The 26,461-nt window shown below is 43.2% G+C and overlaps 1 protein-coding gene across 1 annotated transcript; it reads right to left on the reverse strand.

The window, feature by feature from the left end:
• Positions 1 to 1,503: 1,503 nt before the first annotated feature.
• LMAN2 (lectin, mannose binding 2) lies at positions 1,504 to 26,461 on the reverse strand. The gene is made up of 8 exons (XM_073545062.1): positions 26,132 to 26,461; positions 15,124 to 15,242; positions 14,899 to 15,016; positions 14,735 to 14,814; positions 13,373 to 13,534; positions 13,113 to 13,227; positions 12,602 to 12,721; positions 1,504 to 1,953 (listed from the first exon to the last, which is right to left on the reverse strand). The coding sequence occupies exons 1-8, from the start codon at positions 26,277 to 26,279 to the stop codon at positions 1,793 to 1,795; spliced, it is 1,023 nt and encodes a 340-aa protein (XP_073401163.1). The 5' UTR covers positions 26,280 to 26,461; the 3' UTR covers positions 1,504 to 1,792.

A 26,461-nucleotide genomic window follows, 5' to 3' on the forward strand; every position in this document is an offset into this window, starting at 1 on the left:
CCAAGGAAATCCTGTAAAACATCTGTTGGTGCGCCTTGAAGAATACTGCTTTAAAGGCCGGGGTCAGACTTGCGTGTGCAATGCGAGAAACTCAGACGAGTCTCGCATGTCAATTCCCGGCAGGCACTCGGGACCGGAGTGTGTGGTTGCATGTATTTGTATGCAGCTGCACACTCCGGTCACGAGTGCCGACGGCAGTGCCGAGTATTGATGCGCGAGTTTCTCGCATTGCACACGCAAGACTGACCCCGGCCAAAAGGTTATTCCCATCTTCATAGATAAACTGCTTTCAAAACAAGCACTTTTACAATTTACAGCCTATTAACCTTTGAAGCTGTCCTTGAGATATTAAAAATCCAAACAAAAAGTGTTCTCAAGAGCGACTGAAAATTTTAAGTGATAAATTATAAGAGTCTTGGCATTTACAAGTACTATCCGACAAAACTTACTTTCTTATGACTATGGGAATACCCCTTTAAATTTTCACTTGTATGCTATAGCACAATATTGCAAATTTCTAATCCGATATCCCACAATTTAGACACTAACAAAATTTAACTGTGCGCAGAAAATGTAGTATTATATCTGTATGTGCGACTATATAAAACAGTGATGGCGCCATGCATCCCCAAGAGTAGGTAGAATAATACAGAAGTGGTGACGTGTTTCTATTATACTTTTCCTCTGACTGCTCAATTCCTGAATTTTGGATTACAAATACTGATGTAAAATACTGAACACGTGAACGTGGCTTAAGAGTGCAGTTGCATTCCCACTGATATGAACATTCTTGTACCCTGGGTCTTTGGCACAACTATAGAAAACAGGGGTATACAGCTCATCTCCAAGATTATGATGCTTGTATGTTCATGCATCTATATGGGTTTTTTTTTAGGAGCCCGTGATGGGCATAACCTATGCTTTATAACAAGATCAATCTTGAAATTTTTTTGCAAGATAAAATCCATGGAAAACCCAGAAGCTGGTTGTGAATGCCATGGCAAAATGTGATGTGGCCCTTTGATGGTGCAGTATACTAACAGTTTTATTATCACTTATGTAATATATGATACCCCTCCCTTGTTTTAGGAGTCAACACAATTTTTTAATTTCTCTCTTTAATGAGTGGCCAGATATCCTCCATACTTACAGGAAACACCTCCACGTTCCTGAAAAATGCAGTAGCAGAAAATCATTCCCATGGATTTATGTGATATGTAGTGCAGACCCAAGGCGAAATTCTTCTTTCTTCATTTCCTATTTTTTTGTAAACATTTTATATCAGCAAGGCTGATACAGAAATCAAGCTATGGTCAGGGCTCTTTGATTTCATAGGTGACCGACACCTTTTGCAAGGAGCAACTGTTCCAATCCACAGGATTGAGCCGCCGGATAGGTGCATCAGATGTCAGTAGAAATTGAAGATGCTCCGCTAAACGTTCCTCGCAAAAGTTTGTAGATTCAGCAATCAAGAAAAGAGATATGAAAAACAATGCAGTCATATACCTTCCCAAAAATATACTTAATGCATACTCCAGTTAAGTCAGACATTTATATTAAAAAAATAAATCAAATAAGACCGTCCCCAAAGGAAAAAAAAAAAAAAGTGGTCTTTAAAAAGTGATTGTTCCTCTCCCACCCACCTTTTTGACGGCATTCATTCCCATTAACGAAAAGTATGAAAATACCACTTAAATTATCTCCTTAAACACCCACATAAGAAACATTTGTACAATCCATGTTTCCTGGGGGGTTCACATTTTGGCTTTGGGTATATTGCCAGATTATACAGTTAGTAGAAACGCTTGTTTCTTTCCTGACGTTTCTGAAAGACAACAGCTCCCACAACAGCACACACTATGATTCCCAAGAGAGCTGCGAGCAGCAGAAGAAACACCTTCCAACCAGTCAGAGGACCACTGCGGAAGTTGCCAGTTGGATCGTCGACATTATCTGGAAGACAAAAAGGGAAAAATGTAAGTATCCTGAAAAAAAAAAAAAAAAAAAAGCTCCCAAAACACATGTGCTTGTAGATGGTATATAGGCAGCTACAGAAAAAGGATCATGTCTGAATGCATTCACACAATGTTCTGCTTGCATTTAGTAAGAAGCCAGATTACACATTGCCAAAATTGTATTGAATCCTCTTAACCCTTTTCATGACAGGGCGATATTCCGCTTTTGTGTTTGCCTCCCCTTCTTCTAGAGGCCATAACTTTTTTATTTTAGCGTTCACAGCCATATGATACCTTCTTTTTTGCAGGACGAGTTTAACTTTTGAATGACACCATTGATTTTACCATGTGATGCACTGTAAAGCAGGGAAAAAAATTGCAAGTGCCTTGAAACTGCAAAAAAAAAGTGCAATTCCACAATTTACCATGTTCCCTATATGGTAAAACAGACCTGGCAATACGATTCTCCAAGTCAGTACAGGTGTGCGCAGATACCAAACATTCTTTTTAAGTGGTGAAAAACAATTCAGAAATGCGTATAAAAAAAAAAAAAAAAATTTGCTTGTGTCGCCATTTTTCAGAAACCAGTCAAGTTTTCATTTTTCGGGATATGCGGCTGTGTGAGGGCTTATTTTTTTGCACCGAGCTGATGTTTCTACTGATATCATTTTGAGATAGATACGATGTTTTGATCACATCCTATTGCAAGAAAAAAAAAGTAATTCTGCCGATTCTTTTTCTCATCTCATTATACTATTTACCAATAAGATTCATTTTATATATTGATAGATTGCACTTTTACGAATGTAGCAAAACAGTTTGTTAAACCAAAAAGTAGAAGTAAAAAAAGCCCAGGTAGTTGAAAAAAAATCCAAACTTTCTTAACTGGATCAGAGCAATAAAGGCACATAAAATAGGATAATAAAACACAGAAATAACTCCCCCTGCTCAAAAGAGACAGTCAAATAGGATTACCTCTGACTCATGCACAAACAATAGTAATAAATCCACCTATGTATTTAAAATGTGAAGGGACAGAATACGTGTAATACCTCAAAAGCTGGAGTGCATGTGCAATTACTGTTAAGCCATATTGGACAAAGCATAATTACATCAGTAAGCAATAGATGGCATCACATAATGTAAATTACCTGATAGGAATTAGAGAGGAGGGAAGAGGAAGCCATGAGATTAACAACAGTATGTGGTGAGCTGGAGCTCCTGATGCCAGACACAGGAGGATCGGGACGGGATCCTCTTCATCTCTCCCCTGACTTCTGCAGAAAGTCTGGAGGCAGACACCCTGCCGAACTAGGGGTCCCTAAAGGGGGTTTTACACTAAGCGATATCGCTAGCAATATCGCTAAAACGTCACTGGTTTTGTGACGTTATAGCGATATTGCTAGCGATATCGCTATGTGTGATACTTACCTCCGACCGGCTCCCCCACTGTCCATCGCTGATCGCGCGAGATTGTCCGGCTCCATTTCTCGTCGTCTGCTTCCTGCTGAGACTTCCTGCTGTGACGACGAGCGACGCGTGGAGGCGGGCGGGAGGACGCCAGGATCGCTGTGTGTGAAAGGTGAGTATCATGCGCTGCGTCGCTGCTGCATCGCTGTGAGATCTTTCTGTATGAAAGCTCACTAGCGATCATTTAGCGATGCACCAGCGATCCTGACCGGGTCGGATTGCTGGTCGGATCGCTGGTGCATCGCTAAATGTAAAAGGGCCTTAAGGGTACTGCTACACATAACGATGTCCCAGCGATCCCACCAACGATCCGACGTGGATGGGATCGCTGGCACATTGTTAGCTGATCACTGGTGAGCTGTCACAGACAGCCCCTCCAGCGATCAGGACCAGCGAACACGCTGGTTACCAACGTAAACATCGGGTTTCTAAGGACCGCGGGGCCCTTAGAAACCCGATGTTTACCCTAGGTACCAGCGTGCACTGCAGGCAGGGCGGGAGGTGGAGGCAGAGCGGCGCAGACAGACCGGCGTAGCGCTGCTATCTGCTACTCCGGTCTGACAGACTGGAGTATGGGAACACATATGGGAAACAGCTATGCCCAGAGTGTATGCCAAGGTGGTTAAAGATGAACACACCTCATTTATGACCGACATAAGATATATAATAAGTTAATGAGGTTCAGAAGTGCATCACAGAGTTAGTTCCCCCACAATCCTCCCAGATGGCTCCCAGGCAAAAAAAAAAAAAAAAAGACCACAATGGGAGATGGAATCAAGTTCAGAGAAGGAAGAGTTATCAGATTACTCTGACCCTGAACAAGAGGAAAGGGAAGAATTTGTTACAATGCCCCCAGAAAAGAAAAAGTACCTTTTCTCTTGGGAAGATACTGACGGTCTATTATCAGCCGTAAGAAATACTATGAAAGTAGAGGATACCCACAAGCCCCCCTCCTCAATACAGGATGAAATGATCGGGGCTTAAGGAGCCGCATGAACAAAGTATTCACCGTCAATAACCATATTAAAGGCATGATCCTGGAGGAGTGGAAGGACGTGGAGAAGAGACTGACAATACCAAGAAGTGTCAGATCAAGTCTAACTTTTGAGTCGGAGAACATAAAATTATGAGAGGAAATCCCTAAGGTGGATGACCCTATAGCAAGGGTAGCAAACAAAATAGCTATCCCCTTTGAAGACTCATCATGCCTAAAAGATCCTATGGACAGGAAGGCTAAAAGTCTTCTAAAAAAAACAAAACAAAAACACAAGAACAACAACAACATGGGAGACCTCTGCGGCTATAATTAAAGGGGTTGTCCGGGCTTGTCACAATCTCAGTACATATCTGGACTGCAGAATTATGACAATAAGTAATTTACTTTCTGTCACTAGTTTGCACGGTTTTCTAGATATTCTGAACAGAACGTCCAAGGGGGGGGGGGGGGGGGGTGTTATGGCATTGAAATGAGAACTGGGTGTAATCTCCTACTCTACTCCAAACATGCCCTCTATAGCAATAACCCCACCCTTCATAGCTACAGGCCCTCCCCGTCCACATGAAGAAGCCCTCATCACACAGTAACAAATCCTCCCACTCAAGCAGCCTCACTGCAGAGAGCAGACCACCCAGCTGCTCCTCCCCCAGACAAACGCTGAACAGTGATCTATGGAAAGTGAAACTAGTGAGGAGGGAAAATCGTCCTGTATTCTGGGCCACTCCATGATTACAATACATAACTCATTATCAGTAATTCCTTCCCTCACTGTCCCAGTAGAGTAGGAGGTTACGACCAGTTCTCATTTCAATGCCATAACACCCCCCCCCCCCCCTTGGACGTTCTGTTCAGAATATCTAGAAAACTGTGCAAACTAGTGACAGAAAGTAAATTACTTATTGTCATAATTCTGCAGCCCAGATATGTACTGAGATTAAGTGAAAAGCCTGGACAACCCCTTTAAGGCTAATATAGCCTCTACCTCTGTGGCAAGGTCCATGAATATATGGTTGGAAGAATAGAAGACTCATGTGAGGAAGAGGAGGAGGTTTGCCGCAAGGAATAAGGCACTAGTGAATATGGCTAGGCGAGCAATATGGCTGAAAACGTGGTCAGGGGATTGTTTCTCCAAAAATAAATTGTGCTCTATCCCCTTTTCTGGCCTTCGACTGTTTGGTCCTGTACTTGACATCATGTTGGAAAGAGCGTTGGATGAAAAGAAGGGATTTCGAAAAAAAAAAAATAAAAAAAGTTTTGTCCTTTCGGAAGCCTTATTCCCATCAGAAACCGGAATACAAAGGGAAAGGAAAAAGTCTGGTAGATGGAGGTACCCGAAGGGCGGTAAAGTAAGAAGTGCTATTTCCGGTTCAGCAACTACTTCACGTAAGCAATGACGCCAGGAAAGTGGGGGGAAAGACTCCAAAATGTTCTTCTGGTTTGGTCAGAAGTATCCAGAAACCCCATGGATACTGCAAACAGTAGCAGAAGGAAACAAGATACAGTTCGTGTTGATACCCCAGGGAAGATTCCATGTAACTGTAGGGAGGAGGGCCCCTGCAGAGTGTCCGGGCCGGAACCAAGGGGACCGCCTTCTAGGTTCCCAAGGAAACAGTACCCGGGGAACGAAGGAGGAGAGTGGACGGCTGAGAGTGACACGACAGAAAGGGGAGGGGCGAGTATAAAAGGGACAGGGAGCGCGCAGGGGAGTCATTTGGCTGAACGGCAGACACAAAGCAAGAGACTGCGGGACTTTGGGAGAACCAGAGTGACAGACGGTGACCTGAGAAGAGACCAGCGGCAGAGGGGAGACTTTCAGTGGCCTGCGGAGAGTAAGCTACGAACCTACCAGAGACTTGCGCTTTACTCCAATCTGGGGTCGCTCCCTGCCCATGGTCTTCTGGAGCTGTTACCGCTGTGCTCCAGCCTGTTGCGGCTGGTCCGCCACCCCTCGCGGCCGATGCCACTTCACTCCGGCCCGCGGCTGCGGCCTGCCTGCTGCCGCCCCGCCTCACTCAGCGACTGCTGCCTGTTCATCATGGGCCACAGTGGACGTCACCCCGCTGCAGTCGGCAGTTGGGGCCTACTCCCCGCCTACAGGGGAACTCTTCGCCTAGGCCGTTCACGTGGCCTGCCAACCGCCACTCCTGGGAATTGCGACACAACCCTGCTTGGAGACTTGAGTCTCATTAAACTCGCTCACAAGCCGAACCCCGCTGTGTCTACAGGGGGTCACCTCATCAAAGGACTCCTTCTGGGCCTGTTGTGCCCCAACTCCTCCTGGGAGCTGGGGCGCCTTAAGACTACAACAGATCTTCAGCAGCTGGGCCCAGCGGCTGCAACGCCAACGCAGCCTCATGAGAGACGCCGAGGGACGTCAGGACGGATAAGTGACACTGTAGAAAATAAGGACCCGTAGTCGGCCATATCGTGGCCCTATAGCACCCGGCTGTTGCCGGATTAGTCGTGTTCTCAGAGTGCTTGTTTGTGCATAGTCCCTGCGAGGACAATATCTGGTATTGTTTTGGCTTGGTTGCTTAGCATAGCCCTAGCGGCTCAAATTCATAAAAGTTCTTTAGCCAAAGTTAAATTCAGTCTCGCGTCTCGTCATTGCATCCTGCGTACCTGCTGTTACCTTCATAACAACTATCCAGTGTCCCCAGGTCGCAAGAAGGCTGCTGGCAGAGTCGGAATGGGGTCTCGGGTACTATTCGGGCCTGTTCTCAATAAAGAATCCAGGAGGAGACTATCGCACCATAATAAATCTGAAGTCACTGAACAGATGGGTATCATACAAAAAAATTCAAAATGGAGACTATAACATCTACGACTCCATTGAGAATAAAGAATATGGTAATGTGCATGTTAGATCTCATAGATGCGTATTATCAGGTACCTATCCATCCTCACAGCCAGCGCGATCAAAGATTTGCGTTGGTAGAAGGGGGAAAAACTTAATATTACCAATGAAAATGCCTCTCATTTGGGGTTTCCTCGGCACCAAGCTGGTAGCAGAGGTTATGGCCTTTTTCAGAGAGCAAGGAATACTAATTGTTCAGAATCCCCCCAGCAACTGAGAATCAGTTTAACGTCAACCATTTTAGTATTAAACAATTTAGGATGGATAATAAACTGGGGAAAATCAGATTTGGTGCCAGGAAGACAGGTCTTCCTAGGAATTCTCTTGGACGCCGAACAGATGTCCTTCGTACAGCAAAGAAGCAGGAGGAAATCAAGAACAGGGCTATAGCCTTCAGAGGGAGATCACAGGTGTCCATCAGACAGGTTATGAGGATCTTGGGACTGATGACTGCCTCCATTCCTGGGGTCTGGTGATGTCAACTCCACTCAAGACAACTGCAACATCAATTCTTGATGTCATGGAACAGAAGGAGAGATGGGCTAGACAAAAAGTTAAAACGGTCAGCAGTGACAAAAAAGTTGTTAACCTGGTGGACGTCCATAACCAATCTAAAGAAGGGGATTATGTGGAGACAGTCCCCATTTATATTGATCACCAGAGACGTAAGTGGCAGTGGCTGGAGGACCCAGGTGCAGGATCAGTGCATACAGATTACCTGGAAAAGATCAGATCCTCCCAGATCATCCAACCTCCGAGAACTTCAGGCGGTCTGGGAAACGCTAAAGCAATGTGGACCAAGTCTAAAGAACAGACACATCAGGATCCTGTCAGACAATATTACTATGGTGCCCTTCCTCAAACATCAACGGGGTCCAAGACACCACCTTTTGCAGGCGGTAGCATGGAAGATCTTCCTTTGGGCAGAGTTTAAATTAGACACAAGGGGCACCACTGACATATAAAAGGGGATCGAACCAGACCTAAACAAGATTGATGCCAATTTACAAAGAAGATAGAAGATATAGGCCACACATTGGGAATCACCCAACATAGGATTTAGCAAAAAATATAACAATCTTTAGACACACAAACCAAAACACCCAATCGTTAAAAACATTAAAATTGGTCACACATGTGACATGAAAATCTAGGCTCAAAATAGAGCCAAACCCTCATGGCTCCACATTCCACATGAAATAACTCAATAGAGAACCAAATGTGTATATAGATAGCATACCACAATATAAAGGCTTTGCATAAAGACTAGTTCATAAGAACAAACGAATGCACATACCATAAATACAGATGATGGCAAATGGTCACAAATGAGTTAAACAGCACTAAGACAGCATGTATTGTGCATACAGATGAAATTGATTTAAATCATGTAGCAGAGAATATAATATACCTGTAAAAAACATGCTAACAAGGTATGCATGCGTTTTTTCAATACAGTCTGTAAAGATATACAAGCTCTAAAACTCGACAAAAATAGGGATAGAAATCTGAGTGCACGTGAGCAGGCCGCTATTACAAAGTTGGGGTCTAACCGCAATTTTGTCATATGTGAGGCGGATAAAGGGGGAAACTTGGTCATTTGGCCAGTGGAGTTATATCTAAGTGAAGCAAAACGTCAACTAAAAAACCCTCAATGTTATCAGGTTCTCCCCTCGGACCCTACGTGTGTGTTTAAAGCAAAATTGGACCGCCTGTTGGATTCAGCATTTTTAAATAATATAATCAACAAACGTGAGAGGGATTTTCTGACATGCCACCGTCCAAGAATACCGAAGTTTTATATGATCCCTAAGGTCCACAAGTCACTACAGGTACCTCCTGGGAGACCTATTGTGTCTGGAATTGGCAGTTTGCTAGAACGACCATGCATTTATGTAGATTTCTTTTTACAGCCGATGGTTTCTTCCCTCAGGTCTTTCGTAAGGGATTCTACCTTTTTGATCCAACAGCTACGTGATCTTGAAATCCCTCCGGATGTTTGGCTTGTGACTTTGGATGTAGAGTCTCTCTACACGTGCATACAACACGATCTGGGTATGCAGGCGGTCTCGTTTTTCTTGGACCAAAATACATCAGGTGACAGAAAACACGATTCCTTTCTATTGGAATTACTGCATTTCATATTAGATAAAAACTACTTTGTCTTTGATCGGGTGCACTACAGACAGACGACGGGGACTGCGATTGGCGCACGCTGTGCGCCCGCATATGCAAATTTGTTTCTTGGTTGGTGGGAGCTCACCAAGGTGTTCTGTCTAGAGAGATTCTCCACGCATGTCATCAAGTGGGACCGTTATACTGACGACATTTTGTTTCTCTGGACAGGCACCATGGAGTAATGTGATCAGTTCATAGAGCTACTTAATAACAACTCTTGGAACATACGGCTTACAGGCACTAGTATACATAGATTTTATATATAGTCTTTGTCCTTTGGGCAGAGGAAACGGTGCTATCGGTGACTGCAGTGCATCTGAAAGGGTCTCAGAATGTAGTAGCAGACTTTCTCATCTGGAAAACAACTCAACAGTCATAATGGGAGCTGAAGAATTCTATCATGTAATATGCCGATGGGGTACCCCCCCCCCAGGTGGACCTGTTTGCTACAAGGGAAAACTCAAAAGAGGAGAAATTTTTTTCCCCCTCAATCAGGGAATCAGGGGTAGACGCCTTAACTCAAAAATGGGACATGAACCTGGCGTATGCTTTCCCCCCCCTCCCCCCCCCATTTCCTCTAATCCCAGCAGTGCTGAGAAAGATACAGAAGGATCAAGCCAAGGTGAGCATATCATTACATTTTTGGCCCAGAAGGAGCTGGCCATAGAAGATCCCATCATCCTCCTAGAGAGACAAGATCTACTGGTTCAAGGACCAATACACCATCCCAGTGTGAAGCTCCTACATTTGTCTGCCTGGATCCTGAGCAGCAGATCTTGAGGTCTAGAGTACTCTCGGACTCGGTCATAATGACGATACAAAAAAGTAGGAAACCGGTGACATCGGCAATATATACAAAAATACGGAAAACATTTTGTGCGTAATATACCAAGGCAATAGTACTATCTAAGCCTGATATTCCCCAAATCTTAGAATTCCTAGAAGCGGGGTTTGAGAAGAGCCTCAGACCCAGCACTCTGAAAGTGCAGATTTCGGCTCTGAGTGTTTTTATGGACTATCCACTAGCAGGACATTTATGGATTGAACGATTTGTAAAGGCCATAGGCAGAATAAGACCCATGGTTAGAGCCTACGTCCCACCTTGGGATTTGAACACTGTCTTAAATGGGTTATGCAGACCTCCATATGAACCACTTGAGGATTCAGATATAAAATCTCTCTCCCTTAAAACTGCATTACTGGTTGCCATAACAGCCAGACGAATGGGGGAAATTCAGGCATTTTCCATTAATAGTCCATAACTAAATATCTTAGATGACTGCATTATTCTTAGATTAGACCCTGTGTTCTTGCCAAAAATAGTAACATCCTTTCATATGAGCCAGTAAGTAGTCTTGCCTTCCTTCTGCCAAGACCATAAAAATAGTCAGGAACGGTCTTTTCATTCCCTAGACGTCAGAAGAGTAATCCTCCGGTACTTGGAAGCCACAAAGGACTGGTAGATAGATCTGTTCATACAGTTTTGGGGGAAAAATAAGGGGAAAAGGCATCAAAAGAAACGTTGGCACGATGGGTCAGATCAGTGATGAGCCTGACCTACACATCAGCAGGAAAGTCTCCTCCAGTCAATATCAGATCCCATTCCACGAGAGCAGTAGCCACTTCTTGGGTAGAGCAAGCAGGGGCCTCGGTGGACCAAATCTGCAGCACTGCAACATGGACAAATCTGAATACCTTTTGCAGACACTATAAACTGGACGTTTTATTTTGCCAAAAGATGGCCTTCGGTAGGAAGGTCCTCCAAGCAGTGGTCTCGCCCTGAATGTATCCTCTGGCATTCTCCTCATGGAGTTGTCAGGAGGACGTCCAGGAAATTAGGCATTAGACCTACTGGTAATAGGTTTTCTAGGAGTCCATCATGACAGCACCAATTACATTCCCTCCCTTAAATTCCTAACTAATACATGACAGTTTGTAGAAGGAAAACTTAAGAAATAAAATAGAGTTGCATCCATCCTGGAGTGGTACTGGGGGATCACTGAGGGGAGGGGCCTTTGGTGTGTTCCTGTACCTATCTAGGATAAGAAAGACAACCTCCTGATGGTGCTGTCATAATGGACTCCTGGGAAAACTATTAACGCTAGGTCTAATGCCTACTTTCCAGATTACGGGAAGAAAGCCGGGGACCTGACCTTCTATGAGGACTTTTTTTTTCTCCCTTGTACGACACTACCTACTTATGATTGAGCAACATCATATTGGGTAAAAAAGCAAATACTCTCAAAAGAATTACTGCTAATGCTCTCTTAGTTTAAATGAAAATTACCCAATAAACTTTATAAGCCAATATCTCCGCAACAGAGATGAAAAATAAAAACAAAAAACTCCATTTTATCATGATGTAGCGAGATTATCATGTAAAAAATGATTATAGGTCCTCCAACTCCATATCATGAGGACCAAAGTCTTCAAAGTATGCCACTTTTTCCTTGCCAATGCATTCAGAAGCTTTCCAAGACACAAACAGAGATATAAAAACATATGTGACATGCACAAATATGAACAAGTCGGTAAGACAACGTTCACACCACCCACTAACTGAGACACAACAAGAAAACAGATTTGCAAAAATACTCTGCAGTAAAATATATGACAGTAATCAGCAAGTGCTGGATAACAAATACAGGGTATTTTTGCAAATCTGTTTTCTTGTTGAAACTGAGATATAGTATAAAGAATAATTGGAAAGTATGACCTATACCACTGAAGTGCACTCTGGGACGTATTTGCGGTAATGTAAATTTTTACACATTTATACGTTTCATGCCAAGATTATAGTGTTTCCAAGGTTGTGTGGGTCAATCAGAAGTGATAACCACCAGTCCTGAAAAATCGATGCAATGCACCCCGCAATCAAGTGACTAATGGCCACATGTGCAGTTACATTACAATGAACATATGGAAATGGAGATAGTCAAGCCATCCAGCCACGTGCCACGAACTTCAGAAGCCTGGTATTGAATTTCTTTGGATGCAACAAATAGATGAATATTGAAACCTGAAAACTATATGTTATTGCACTGTTCTTGGATCCATGCATTTGCTTTATGTGCCGCATATACATTTCTTGTTAGGCCACAGACACAAGTATGAGAAAAATATTTCCCTGCTATATTAACCCACCTTTAGGAGACTTCAGGAGGCTAACACTGGGCTCTATTTTTGTCCAGTCGATATTTTCATCATCTGGCGAATGCTCTACCATAAGCTGGTATAACTTCATGGAAATAATATCATGATTATCTATAAGAAATAAGATAAGATTTACGCACTGTGCCAAATAATGGGGTCAAACATGAGGTCGTTAAGGTAGATCTGTCAGTGTTCATATACAAAAAGATTACATTATTAAATAGACCTCTTAGGCATGATGTGACTTATTAACTTTGAAAATATATTTCAGAATGGTTATAGAATCCTAATATTTATGAGTCTTACGGACAGCTGCAGCTTGCACTGAACAATGTGAGCTCAGCAGCAGGGAGGGGGACACTGAGGAACATTCAATCAGGCTAGATGGCCTGAGACTGATAGACTATAAAGACATTCTGACAGGGATATACAAAGTAAATGCAGCATTTTTATCAGGTCTAAGATATTTAACTTAAATGCTTCCTTCTTGCAGAGTTCTAACCTGATAAGTCTCCAGTTGCTGCAGTTGCTCCAAAATAGTACCCTGTTGGCAACCGGACACCCGATATATCAACACAGTTCTTCCATTCATTTTTCCCTTCAATATCCGTCATGATCTTCAGCAAAATAAAACAAGTTAACAAGCAGGATTACCATCATCTATTTGTCTTTACATACAGCAACACACAAGGAATGTCATGATACTATATATTTTCACTGGCAAGTGAAGAATATGTAATCCACATATTACACTTTCCTTACCGTAAGACGTCCACGAGAGTATCGAATGGCTAGAAACGTGTCATGGTTGCTATTCCGAACATCAGCAGTACAGCCTGCTAATTCTACTGAGCGCCCATCTTTGCCATGGTCGTACTCCAAGGAGCCATTGTTTACCATGGCCGAGATATATGGAAAGACACGCTGAAAAGAAAAACGTAGAATATTTTAGAGACCGGTTTCCTGAAATTAGTCAGAAAAAGCAATGGTATAAATGTTTAATAAGTGCAGTGTCTATAATATATAATACAATTATATAGCCCCATGCCCTCAGTGGCACTTCGTATCTGGAAATATTCAGATACCTGCTGGTGATTGGTTTGAGCAGCTTTACATCATTGCACTCATTACACTGGCATACAGTGACTTTGGTGCCAACGATGTCGGAATGGTTTTATATTAAGTTTATGGTGCTGATTAAGAATATGACTTGTTTTGCTAGATAGGCTCTTGCTTCTGAGATATTTAATAATTACAGTAGAATACTGGCTTCAAAATGTTGCTTTTATAGCATTATAAGCCTACAAATTAAAGGGGCAACGTTTCTACTTGCAGAGAGTGACATGTCATGACGTACCAAGGTAAGGAGACTTTTAAGCCTTGCAATGCTCCTCTGGGAAATATGCATATAGTCTCTTCATAGAGGAAGAAGACTAGAACTCTAGTACCACCTATTGGAAGTGGCAATCATAAAATCAATGTCGACTCTTTAACGAGCCTTGCTACATGACTTCGGATAAAAGCTAGAGTTCTAGTCCTCTTCCTCTCCTGTGTGTGCAGACTGATAGCATTTCCTCTGGACATGAAATACCCCTTTAACCAGGTGGCCTAAAAGGTGATATACGTGCAACAGACGAGGGCTGAATGCGTTTCAGAAAGATAGCTATTTTTTCCACTGCTCCATAAAACACATATGCATGGTTATTTCATTGGAAGAGGGTAAAGAAACAGCTGTTAGTCAACACTTTTTTGGAAATATCTCACATGTGACATTAATGTGAGTGCATATGCTGGAAATAAAACATCCTTTGCTTTACTGCCCATGCAGGACAAATTGTGTATGTGCAAAATTTCTGTAGAAACTGGAGTGACATCCAGGAACATCAATCTGGGTGGCATTATGGAGCAACCACCTTGACTTTTCAGAAAGTCTCCACCTGCTTGGCTGCAGTCTGGCAGTTTTCATACAGTGTGAGTTTTCGCAAAATTAGGCTACTAGTGGAAGCTATAGTAAGCACTCGGCATGACTATATGATAGTGGTAGCAGTTAGTGAAGGGGACATACAAAAAACCCCCTACTGATTTTCGTTTATGCATCAAAATGTTTACTAACTCCACACTCACCTCTGTTGTTTCATCATTGGGATAGGTATCCACAAAGACTGCCAAACCATGAAACTTGTCTTGGTTTCCAAACACGGGTCCTTAAGAAATATAAAACAATCTTTAAGTGTTAAATCATTAATGAGCAACAAGAACAGTAAAACCATCTCCAACAGAAAAGTCACCTAGCTGTAGACGATCCTTGGCGTACCACAGGGCAAAGCCATCTCCATGAAGGTTCTTTTTTCCTGTCCCATGGATCCGGAAATGTATATGCAACTCCCAGTCCTTCAAGAAGCATGGCTGTGGAGGAAAATATTATTTATACTACTAGCTAATACAATTTACCATACCACTGTTACTATCTGCTATTAAAAGAAAAAAAAAAAAAGAAAAAAAACACAACTTACCATACTGTTCCAAATGGAACCCTCTTTGCTCCGCTCATCTGGTGTCAAGCGCACATACTGACTTGTTAGCATTGTGCTGCCCATAAAATCCCATAGTGGCATAGAGCTGGAACCCACCCCTACAAAACAATCACATTATTAAAGTGTGTCATTTCAGGTGACTTTTCAGAGTAAGCTGTCATGTGTATACATTAGGAGTAACACCATTTCTGCCCATTATATGACTTGTATCCTGCGTTTTCCACCAGTTTCAACCCTACAGACCATCTAATTTGAGTGCTCGCTGAACTAATGTCAGGAGACTAGCTGTTGCGATGTCTTCCATACACAATACACATAAAAAGTGCTGTTTCTCTACTGTGTCTGTGTAGCATATGTTCAGAAGCTGCAGCATGTAGCACATTGTTCAATAGTACTTAGCAGTGTAGATGGGAATCCAGCAATGGGATGAGAATAAACACTTGCTAGAAAGCAGCACAGTCTCTCTGCCTTTTAGTCACACTGCTCCTCTCCCCTTCTTTCTCCATTGACCAACAGCCGGCCACAATCTGCACCTGTTTGAGCACCGTCCATCATGTTATGGCCAAGATGGATTTAAGCTGAGAGAATAATGAGTTTAAGAGACCGTGAGAAGAAAAAGGCTCATAAGTGGAGAGAGCAATATTTCCCTAATGAAATATACTACAAAGTTTCTTACATTTGCCTATGCAATTTTCCTCTTCAGAGAGGAAGAGGACTAGAACACTAGTGCCACCTATAAGAAGTAGCTACGTCCAATAGATGGCACTAGAGTTCTAGTAATTTTGCATATTTAATTTTGCTGAGGAGCATGCATGGCGTACAAGTCTCCTCACTCTGACATGCCAGGCCTGGCTTGTCACCTCTTAGATCCCTATATTTGCCTGTACTACTGATTTATGTAAAATTTGAGACAGTGACTATATTTGGCATTCCCTTCTTAACTAACGGTGACTGAGCAAAATAAGAAAAGCTTATACTCACCTGCACCGGTAGCATTCCAGTGACATCTGGTCACCCGAGCACTTATGTGGCACACGAGTGCTGCAGCCAATCAGCAGCTGCTGACTGTCTGCTGCCTTTAACATTCTGTCAGAGCTGATACCCCTCTGACAAAATATTGATGAGCAGCAGAGACCATGTAATTCAACAATGTCATGTCACCCACCGGCAACACCAGCGCAGGCAAAGCCAGGGCACTTCAGAAAAAGACATGGCTGGCTGCAATTGAGCAGCGATACTTTGATTCATGCTGCCCGTGTTTAGGCAGCAAGAATCTAAATGACAAGTTCCCTTCAATGTGCCAAAATGGACCAAAAATGTGAAAAAAAGATTTAGTTGGAACTTGTCTAAAGCAATTTCCATACATAAATAATATAAAATAAGAAGACGTATCAAATGAAAGCCAAGCCAACCTACCAAATGCATCTTTCTATGGAAGGTAACATTTGACACAAATTGTAAATGTTCCTTTTTCAGCTTAGTTACCTTATGTAGAGAGTTTTCTATGCTGAACATTATGAAATAGAACTAAAAGCTACATTTTTAAGTACTTGGAACAAATCGGCAGTGATACATTTCGGACATAGATATATGAGATTATCCCCAAAAGGTAGGATCTTTTAGGAACTTCCTACATAATATTATATGGCAGGGGAGACAGGCATGGTTCTCAGAGATGGGACACAAATAATATGTATTCCACCATTGTATATGATGGAAATAACATATAGGGGATTCCAATAATTATGATTTTAAGGGAAGGCATTATTAAATTTTACATTAATTCAAGCTTTTTAAACATTTTTAGATCATTTTTGTGTCCCTTTATCATAGACATCAACTCAGAGAGCAGACAATTTCCACTATTGTTTTTTTCCTCCTGCTTCCAAGAGTCATAACTTTATTTTTCTGTTGACATAAGCATTAGGGTATGTGCACACATAGTTTTTTGTCTCTGTGGATTTTGTAGAGAAAACTGCAGGAAATCCGCAGGACAAAGTGCTGCGGCTTTTCTGCGTTTTTTCTGCGGTTTTGCCCTGCGGTTTTACACCTCATAATGGATGAGGTGTAAAACTGCAGCGTTTCTGCACCAAACAATTGACATGCTGCGTTTTGAAAACCGCACGGAAAAAAACGCAGCATGTGCACAGCTTTTTTTTATTTCCATAGGAAATAACGGTACTGTACAACGCAGCAGAAACTGCTGCGTTTCTGCAGAGCCAAAAACGCTGCGGAAACGCAGCAGAAACCGCAAAGTGTGCACATACCCTTAGAGGGCTTATTTTTGATAATGACCTTACCAAACTATTCTTCAGGACAGCATGATTATAGTGATACCAAACTTGTACAGGTTTTTTTCTTAATCCACAAAAATGTAAAAGTTCTCAACTCTTATTTTTCATCTTCATTCTACTCTATAAGAGGGCTAGTTATCGTTTTTACTGGTATCAATTTGAAGACAATGCTTTGATTACTTGTTAATGTGTTTTTTTTGCGGGTTCTGTAGTGGCCAAACAACAGCAATTATGGAAATACATGCAGGTTTAATCACTTTAGATTGTGAAATCGTACTTTTTGGTGGGGGATATTATGTTTTCTTTTATTTGTTTGTTTTTTTTACAACACTGCAGTCAATCACTGAGCTCAGCAGCTTTGACTTTGTAAACCACGAAAGGTTGAGTAAAGCACAGTTTGTTTTTACATAACTTTGCTGAAATCTTTATATTGGAATTTAAAAAATGGGGGCAATGTAAACTTATTTTACGTTTTGTTAAAAAAATGTTTACTAGTCTATAAGGACAGCGGTGTCACGACTCAGCTGTCGGGTGACCTGGGACTCCTTCCCTGTCTCTAACACTAGGGGGTGCCTTAGCTCACCCCATTCCCCAGGATGCTTCTGAAAGTGAAGATGCCAGGGCCTCACCCTTACCTTATCTCCTGTACCAACCCTCCATCTGTTCTCTTCCCTGACCCAGGGAAGAGGGGCGCTACCGTGCATAACAGTACACCATCCCGACAAACAAGGCAACACAAACAAGGGCAAATTAAAATACCAGGCATACAAATATTAACTCACATATAACAGAGGAATGCACTGGGGAGTGGAGGATGGGGAAAAACCAAAATAAGAGAAGGGAAGTGAATTATCACACCTTCAAACCCAAGCAACAGTCAAATACTCCTTCAAATTCCTTCTCATATAAACACCTCCCCTCCAAGTCATGCAGCATAAGCTAGCTGTGACAATGTAGCTCAATCAGGACCCAGATCATAAAGGGGATAGGAGTGGCTAACTGAGCTCACCAATTAGCCCATGTCCCGCCAAAAGAAATTAACACCAGCCCTTTTTCGTTTTTCACTCCCCTTCTTCCCAGAGCTATAACTTTTTTATTTTTCCGTCATTATGACAATGTGAGGGCTTGTCTTTTGCAGGATGAGTTGTACTTTTGAACAACACCATTGATTTTACCATGTTGTATATCTGAAAAACGGGAAAAACATTTCAAGTGCAGTGAAATTGCAAAAAAAAAAAAAAAAAGGTGCAATTCCACAACAGTTTTTTGGATTTTTTTTTTACCATGTTTACCAAATGCTAAAACTGACCTGCCATTATGATTCACCAGGTCATTACGAGTTTGCAGATACCAAACATGTATAAGTTGTTTTTCATTTAAATGGTGAAAAAAAAATCCAAAACGTTAATTAAAAAAATTGCGCCATTTTCCGATACTCATAGCGTCTCCATTTTTCGTGATCTTGGGGTGGGTGAGGGCTTATTTTTTGCGTGCCAAGCTGATGTTTTTAATGATACCATTTTGGCGCGGATATGATTTTTCGATCACCCATTATTGCATTTTAATGCAGTGTTGCGGCAACCAAAAAGAAGTAATTCTGGCATTTTTTCGCTACGCCGTTTACCGATTAGATTAATTCTTTTTATAGCTTGATAGAACGGGGGATTCTGAACGCGGCGATACCAAATGTGTATATTTTATTTTTTAATGGTTTTATTTTGAATGGAGCGAAAGGGGGGTGATTTGAGCCATTTAATTTTTTAAATAATTATTTATAAAAAAAAAAAAAATTTTTATATATATATATCTCTGAAGAGCCCGGTGCTGCCCGGGTATAGTAACTAGCTGTGGTTAGTTATAGCAAATTACCCATATACCCATCACACATCCTCCATCCCATAGCCCTGTGCCCATATACCCATCATACATATCCTCCATCCCATAGTCGAGTGCCCATATACCCATCACACATCCTCCATCCCACAGTCCCATGCCCATATACCCATCATACATATCCACGATCCCATAGGCCTGTGCCCATATACCCATCATACATATCCTCCATCCCATAGTCCCGTGCCCATATACCCATCATACATCCTCCATCCCATAGTCAACCATGACGACATCATAATGAGTGGCGGGGCTTGCAACCTATGACGACATCAGCGTCGCCATGGCAACCATTATGACCTCATAATGAGGGGCGGGGCTTGATACACACTTAATTTTGCCCATTATGTAGATAGGGGCAAAATTGTTTGGTGAATTGGAACGCACGGGGTTAAAATTTCGCCTCACAACATAGCCTATGACGGTCTCGGGGTCCAGACATGTGACTGTGCAAAATTTTGTGGCTGTAGCTGCGACGGTGCGGATGGCAATCCCGGACATACACACATACATACACACACACTTGAGCTTTATATACTAGATATAGACTACATACAGGCGATGATCAGATCGCCTGTGTGTAGCAGAAATGCTCACTTGCTATGAGCGCCGACGACCGGGCAGCGCTCATAGCAAATTGGCTAGGACAACAACCATAGAGGCCTACTAGAGACCTCTAGTTGTCATACTGACACATCGGTGACCCGCGATCATGTGACGGGGTCACCAATGGGCGGGATTAGTGACGTGCTTCAGGCGTGATCATCACATTAAATGCCGCCGACAGCAGCATTTAACGGGTTAACATCCGCAGGTGGATCGCGATTCCACTTGCGGCTGTTAGGGGCACATGTCAGCTGACGTGCTGGGAAAGATGTGGGCTCAGCGCCGGAGCCCACATCAAAAAAGGAGGGACCCGACATGCGCAGTACATGTACGGTGCATGTCGTAAAGGGGTTAAAAAGGTGAGAAGCTTCTTTTCAGCACAGGAGTAGGAGCAATCAGACGATGCAGTCTTCTGGCTCCTCTGTTGCGGTAACCCCATGACAGGCGGGTGGTTGATTGCTTGCACACACTAATGCAGTACTGCATGACATAATAAAAGTAACAATCTCCTATGGAGACTAGCCACCTGCGGCTCTCATTTAAGTTGCAGCTTCCTACTTTTCCCGACTTTATGGCTCCTTCTTTTCCCCAAATGGGAGTCTGCAGTTGAATGTGAAGTGCATAGGATTGTGTGAACAACATCTCCCCTACCTTTCCTCTGCTGTGGGTTGGACTAACAGAGATGACATCAAGAAAAGGTAGGGCACCAGGTATGGCATACGTCAGAAAAATTCAGACAAATTTAATGATAGGTGTGGTGCGTCACTTTAAAATATATATTCCACCTCCCCACACAATAGGATAGTATTTGTAGCTCACGTTAGAGGCCCAGTGATTGATGACCGCTTATTGTACTACTGAAGGCCTCCATAAAGCAGAGTAGTAACACTATGTACCCTGATCAGACTGCCTGCAGCTCCCGACACTCCCTCATCTTTAGGGTAGGGGCCATACTTCACTACTGCCAACTAATAACCTGTTCCTTTGTCAATTGACTCCTCTCAGCTGACAAAGTGCTCGCCTTGCTGTACTGTGTATGCAGACAATACTGTAAGGAACTGTGCTCCTACAATATGGATGCCCTCCTCAAACATTTTAATAAAAAAAAAAAAAATAGATTTATTCTGCTCTATATACCTACAATTAATTAAAATCAGCAACAGCCCCATTTAAAATGCAGTACCCCGGGCAATAAGCCAATAGCCATGTGTCTTGACTCAGAGGTAATTCCAGCCTCTAAAATATCTAGTTTACTTGTGGGGCAAAACTTTAAAATACTAAAATTATACACTTGCTTTAAAAAGCATTTTTATTCTTATGCAAATTTCTTATTCCGCACCCATGACAGGTCTACGAGTGAAAGATGAGGAATTTTTAAAGAGAACCATTCATGAAATGTTTCATGTTGAGCAGGGCAGACAACAATAGTTGCTACAGAGCAGAATAAAACACTTTTTTTTTTGTTTTTTATTTTGCCATTTGCAGAAGTATTAGCAAGCAAAGCATTTGGCACCTAATGAGATGACAGAAAAAGTTAAGTACAGTGGGTGTTAAGAGTTTGTGAGTTGTCATGATACAACTCTGATCTCCTGGTCTAACTTCCTGCACAAGTCCGTGTGGGGGGGAGGGGCAGTGCAGCTGAGTTTAGCTATGTCCTCCCGATTACTGTGTGTCAGCAATCACACTTCTGTCTGCTGTGCTGAGGCAACTTGTAGCTGCTCTGCAGTGAAATCAGGGGAGGTCATTATATGTCACAAAGGAGTAACCTGTCTGCTCTGAACTATTCCTGTGTGAAATATAATGAGGGGTAGTATAGCAGAGCTGACGGTGCTAGGAGAGGAGGCGAGCTGACAGAAAGGTTTGTAATGTGGCATATGTAGATTCAGCTGCACTGTCTCCCCACACTGACTCATGCAGGAGGTTTGACTCATACAAGGGTTTCAACGTTGTCTTAGGCCTGGTTCAACACTTGCGTTTGGTAAGAATGTGGAGGGCTGCGTACTTCCTCCCTTAAGCCCCGCTTACTTCTGCACATCTTCCCTTAAGCTCCACCTACATCCGCATGCATCCTGCGTACCTATCTTTAACATTGGGGACACAGGGACACGCATTGCACGCGGATTTATCTGCATGCGTCGGTTTTACGTGCCCGCCGACCGCGCGGGAACGCAACATGCCCACTCATCAATTGTGATAGCACCAATCTCCGTCTCCCGTTTCTGTCTAACCAACAGAGGGAATTTCTTAATGAAGACAAAGAGAAGGTCACTATAGACACTGGATATTACCCAATTCGTGGCTCCCTCTGAGCAAATAGTGTCCAATACCACATCTCTCGGAGTTTTGACATCCTTCACTTTACATTGGGCTCTATAGGCGTGTTTGAGTTGAAAGTAATTGAAAGACGCAACTATCAGACAAAGGAACAAACTGTATACCCATATTCTTCCAGTTCCCCAACACAGTGATTTTGGCAAATTTGCGAGTAAGTCACTACTGCAAATAGGTGTGTACATTGATAAGTGTTCGACCTCTCATTTGTTTGATTTTAAGCCAAACCTTGGAAATTAAGTCCAATGTAGGGTATATACTGAGACCCCAAAACCTGACTGCCTCTAAACTATCCACAAGGGGACCCTGTCCCACAGTATTTTGAATAATTTTACAGACCAAACTGCCCGTATCACTTTCTTTCCATCCCTTCATATGTTGGCATTGAGCCAAAATATAACCATGCATTGGGCAGTGCCAGACCACCGTCGTCTTTTGGTCTCTGCAAAGTTTCTAGTCTTATTCTGGACTGTCCTTTACGCCAGATCAAGCTGTACGGGTTTTTAATGGACCTGTAGGCTTGTATTGGCACTTTTTAGCTTTGATACCGGAGAAAAATGGACATGTCAAGTTTTTCACAGACACACCGTCCGTCAAAAAACACTGACATGTGAACAACCTCAAAGACTATAATGGGAAAAAGTTGTATCTGTGAAAAAAAACGTACATCATGGATGTCTGAATGAGGCCTTAATTTTCCTGCATAGTCTATATTTATGGTACATGCCATCAGGGCTGTGGAGTCGGTAAGCCAAACCTCCGACTCCTCAATTTCCATGACACCAACTTCACCAAAATGGGCTCCGACTCCACGGCCCTGCATGTCATATCATGACAATTATAATGCACAATGTGCAGGGGAATGACACCACACCTGACCCTAAAGAGCTAAAATGTATATATACAGTAAGATGATCATTTACAGTGGCCAATTATCAGTGACTTATAATTGGACAGGGATGAATGAACAAAACGTTTGTGCGGCACGTGAAATGAGATCTAAAGGAGTATTCCCATGAAGAAAAATTCATTTTATTCACTAGATCTTGGAATAAAAATAAGATCCAAAATTGGATGTGATAAAATAAAATGTTCCTGTGCTGAGATAATCTTAGAACTGTGCCCTGCTGTGTACTGTGTAATGGCCGTGTCTGACAGTACAGTGACATGGTCTGATCATACCACAGCTCCTGGGCAGGGGAGGAAGCAAAAGTCAGCATACAGAAAGGACAGCACGGGATCACAGCTGATTCTTTCTGTGAGGTAATACATTGTCTAAAAACAGGCAGGGAAATATTTTGGCTCACAAGTAGAATAAGCTGTGATCCCCTGCTGTCCTCTCTATATACTCTTCCCACTGCCCAGGAGCTGTGGTATGATCAGACCATGTTCCTTCACGGTCAGACACAGCCATCACACAGTAGGGGCACAGTTATAAGATTATCTCAGCACAAGAACATTTTTTTTTCTTTTAACATATCCAATTTTGGAACTTATTACTCCAAGAGCTAATGAATAGAATTCCCTTTTGTTGGCGAGAAAACCCATTAAGCTTGATTAGAAATCACTGCTCGGGGCAGCACGTTGTCCTGTTGTAACAGTACTTGTCCAATCCAGACCAATGACAGTCTCTGTGCATACAATTTTTATTGAATATTCCAAATAGGCTATTAGCCGACAACACATTGGTTCGCACATAGCCGTTCAGTGGTCATCAGCTGCACTTGTGCAGTGTAAATGTAGGCTCCATTTGTGCCATTTTACAGTGGCTGTTAAATGACCGCTTACAAAGATGATGGGTGGTCCTCTATTCTGCTTCATCGGTGTGACTGCACTTCCTATGTGCACACAATAATCAGTACATGTTCTCTGTGCACAGACTGTCAGCATACTCAGCGGCAAGTTCTGTCTGCTCAGGACAATGTACGCAGAGAATGGCGATTTCTAAGCAATCTTATAAGGGACCCTGTCAGCACACAATGACTGTTCAAACAAAGTACAGGCGGTCGGTGCACCATGACGGGGCCAAACATCAACATACACCTTCCCACCTGCTTGTTTTCCCATCTCTCTCTGTCCATTCTCTGTGTCTATGAAGCACAATCTGTCAAAGAGGGATGGATTGATGGAAACCAAGCAGGTAGGATGGTGTAGATAAAGAGGCTGTCCACTACTTTTAGGCTATGTGCACACATCTGGAATTCCCGCGGAAATTTCCACAGCAATTCCGCAACTCCCTGCCGCGGGAAATACGCGAGAAATACGTATGAGTAATTCCTGCTTATTTCCCACGAAAAACTAGCGTTTTCCAAGTGTAATTAGCTTGCAGAATACTAGCGTTTTCCAAGTGATCTGTAGCATCGCTTGGAGAACTGATTGACAAGTGTGACCAAATTTTTACTATTGAGGCTGCCTTTGCGGCCTCAATAGTAAAAAGATATAGTTAAAAGTAACAAAAAAAATAAATTGTGTTATTCTCACCTTCCAGCGTCCCACGCAGCGTTGCCAGGCCTCAGCGATGCTCCCAGCAAGTCCTGGTCCCAGCGATGCCTTGCGACAATGACCTTTTTGACGTCTCGCGAGATGCTACGTCATCTGGGGTCATGGTGGCAAGGCATCGCTGGGAATGAGACTTGCCGGGAGCATCGCTGAGGCCTGGGAACGCTGCGGGGGACGCCGGAAGGTGAGAATATCACGATTTTTTTATTTTAATTCTATTTTTTACAGGGATATGGTACCCACGGCCTGGAGGACAGTCTCCTCTCCTCCGGACCGTGGGTACCATCCGCAGATGTTCTGCTTACTTTGCGCATGGTGGGCACAGCCACATGCGGAAAGTAAGCGGAACAATGCATTCCTATGTGGGCGGAATTCCCGCGATTCCGCAAAAAGAATGAGCATGCTGCGTATTTTTCTGCGATGCGATTCCGCCACATTAGCACAGCTTATGCGGAATGCCATTGAATTCAATGGGTTGCTTATTTTATGCGTTTTTGCAGCATTTTCGCCTTGAAAAGCCACGGCAAAAACGCATAAAATCTGCGGGAATTCCAGACGTGTGCACATAGCCTTACATTGATGGCTTATCTTTAGGCTAGGTCATCAATGTATGATCGGCTGGTGTCTGGCACCCCCATTGATCAGCTGTTATCGGTGGCTGCAAGTACTTCCTTGCGAGCTGGCCGTCTACATGTAGTGTCCGGGGCTTGGTGCTACACTTCTGCCTTCCATTGATTTGAATAGGTGGCGGACGTGCAGAACCCTGCGACGGACACTACCAGAGGACAGAGCAGCTCAGCTAGTATTTCCACCAAGCGGCCACCACCAATAACAGCTGATCGGCAGATCCCTGCCAGTCAGACATTGATGACCTACCATAAGGATAGGTCATCAATGTAAAAGTAGTGGACAACCTCTTTATATGACTGGCTCCACTATGATGCACCGAGCGCCTGTACTTGGTTTAAACAGTCATTCCGGGCTGACAGTCCCTTAAATGTCGGTTCACCCAAACGAATGAACATTTGACTCATTCGTCAGGTGATTACAACTCGCTGATAATCGCCATGGTAGCTATACTGCCATACCTACAATTCCACGCGGTTGGACACACTGGCGTGCACACGGCGGTACAGTTACCATGACGCACCAGAGATTCTGACCATTCATGAGTTAATGTAAGTATGCGTAAAGACTAGTTATAAGTTATATTAGTGGCTGCTACAGCCAATCAGGTGACTGCTTTCATTTTCTAAACTTTGGTAGAACATTAAGACCTGCATTGTGATAGGCCACAGGAAGGGGGCCAGTGTACTCTGCTCCCGATAAGAGAGGACTATGTGGCGCTCGGTGCAGCCGCTTACCCTGGTACGGCTTAATAAGAGAATGCTCCCTCTTCATGTGCTCACTGTTGCCATCCGTGAGATCGGCACTGGCCCTATGTGACAGGAAGCCCAGGAGAAGTGAGTGGAGGAGCAGGAGAACAGGCTTCCACACCGCCGCCGCCATCATCACCACCAGCTCTCAGCAGCACAGCGCTTCCTCGTACGTCACTTCCGGCGCTTCCTTTGCCCACCCCAGGACTTCTGTGAATGTGACAAGCGACCACTTTATAGGTGTGAGACTTGTGTCTGACACTGGGACGCCATACACTGTATGTGGTGCGGGCAGCTGCGCACAAAGCGGACAGCCCT

This window comes from Dendrobates tinctorius, unplaced genomic scaffold, assembly GCF_039654945.1.
Source record: "Dendrobates tinctorius isolate UK_male_01 unplaced genomic scaffold, ASM3965494v1 ptg000139l, whole genome shotgun sequence".
NCBI lineage: Eukaryota > Metazoa > Chordata > Amphibia > Anura > Dendrobatidae > Dendrobates > Dendrobates tinctorius.

Excerpts from the sequence above, each read along its gene's own strand:
- LMAN2 (XM_073545062.1), bottom strand. The coding sequence starts at position 26,279 with ATGATGGCGGCGGCGGTGTGGAAGCCTGTTCTCCTGCTCCTCCACTCA. Across the intron at positions 15,243-26,131 it reads TCTTATTAAGCCGTACCAGG|GGGTGGGTTCCAGCTCTATG; the intron begins GTAAGCGGCTGC and ends ATTGTTTTGTAG. Across the intron at positions 12,722-13,112 it reads AGCAACTGGAGACTTATCAG|ATAATCATGATATTATTTCC; the intron begins GTTAGAACTCTG and ends TATTTCTTATAG.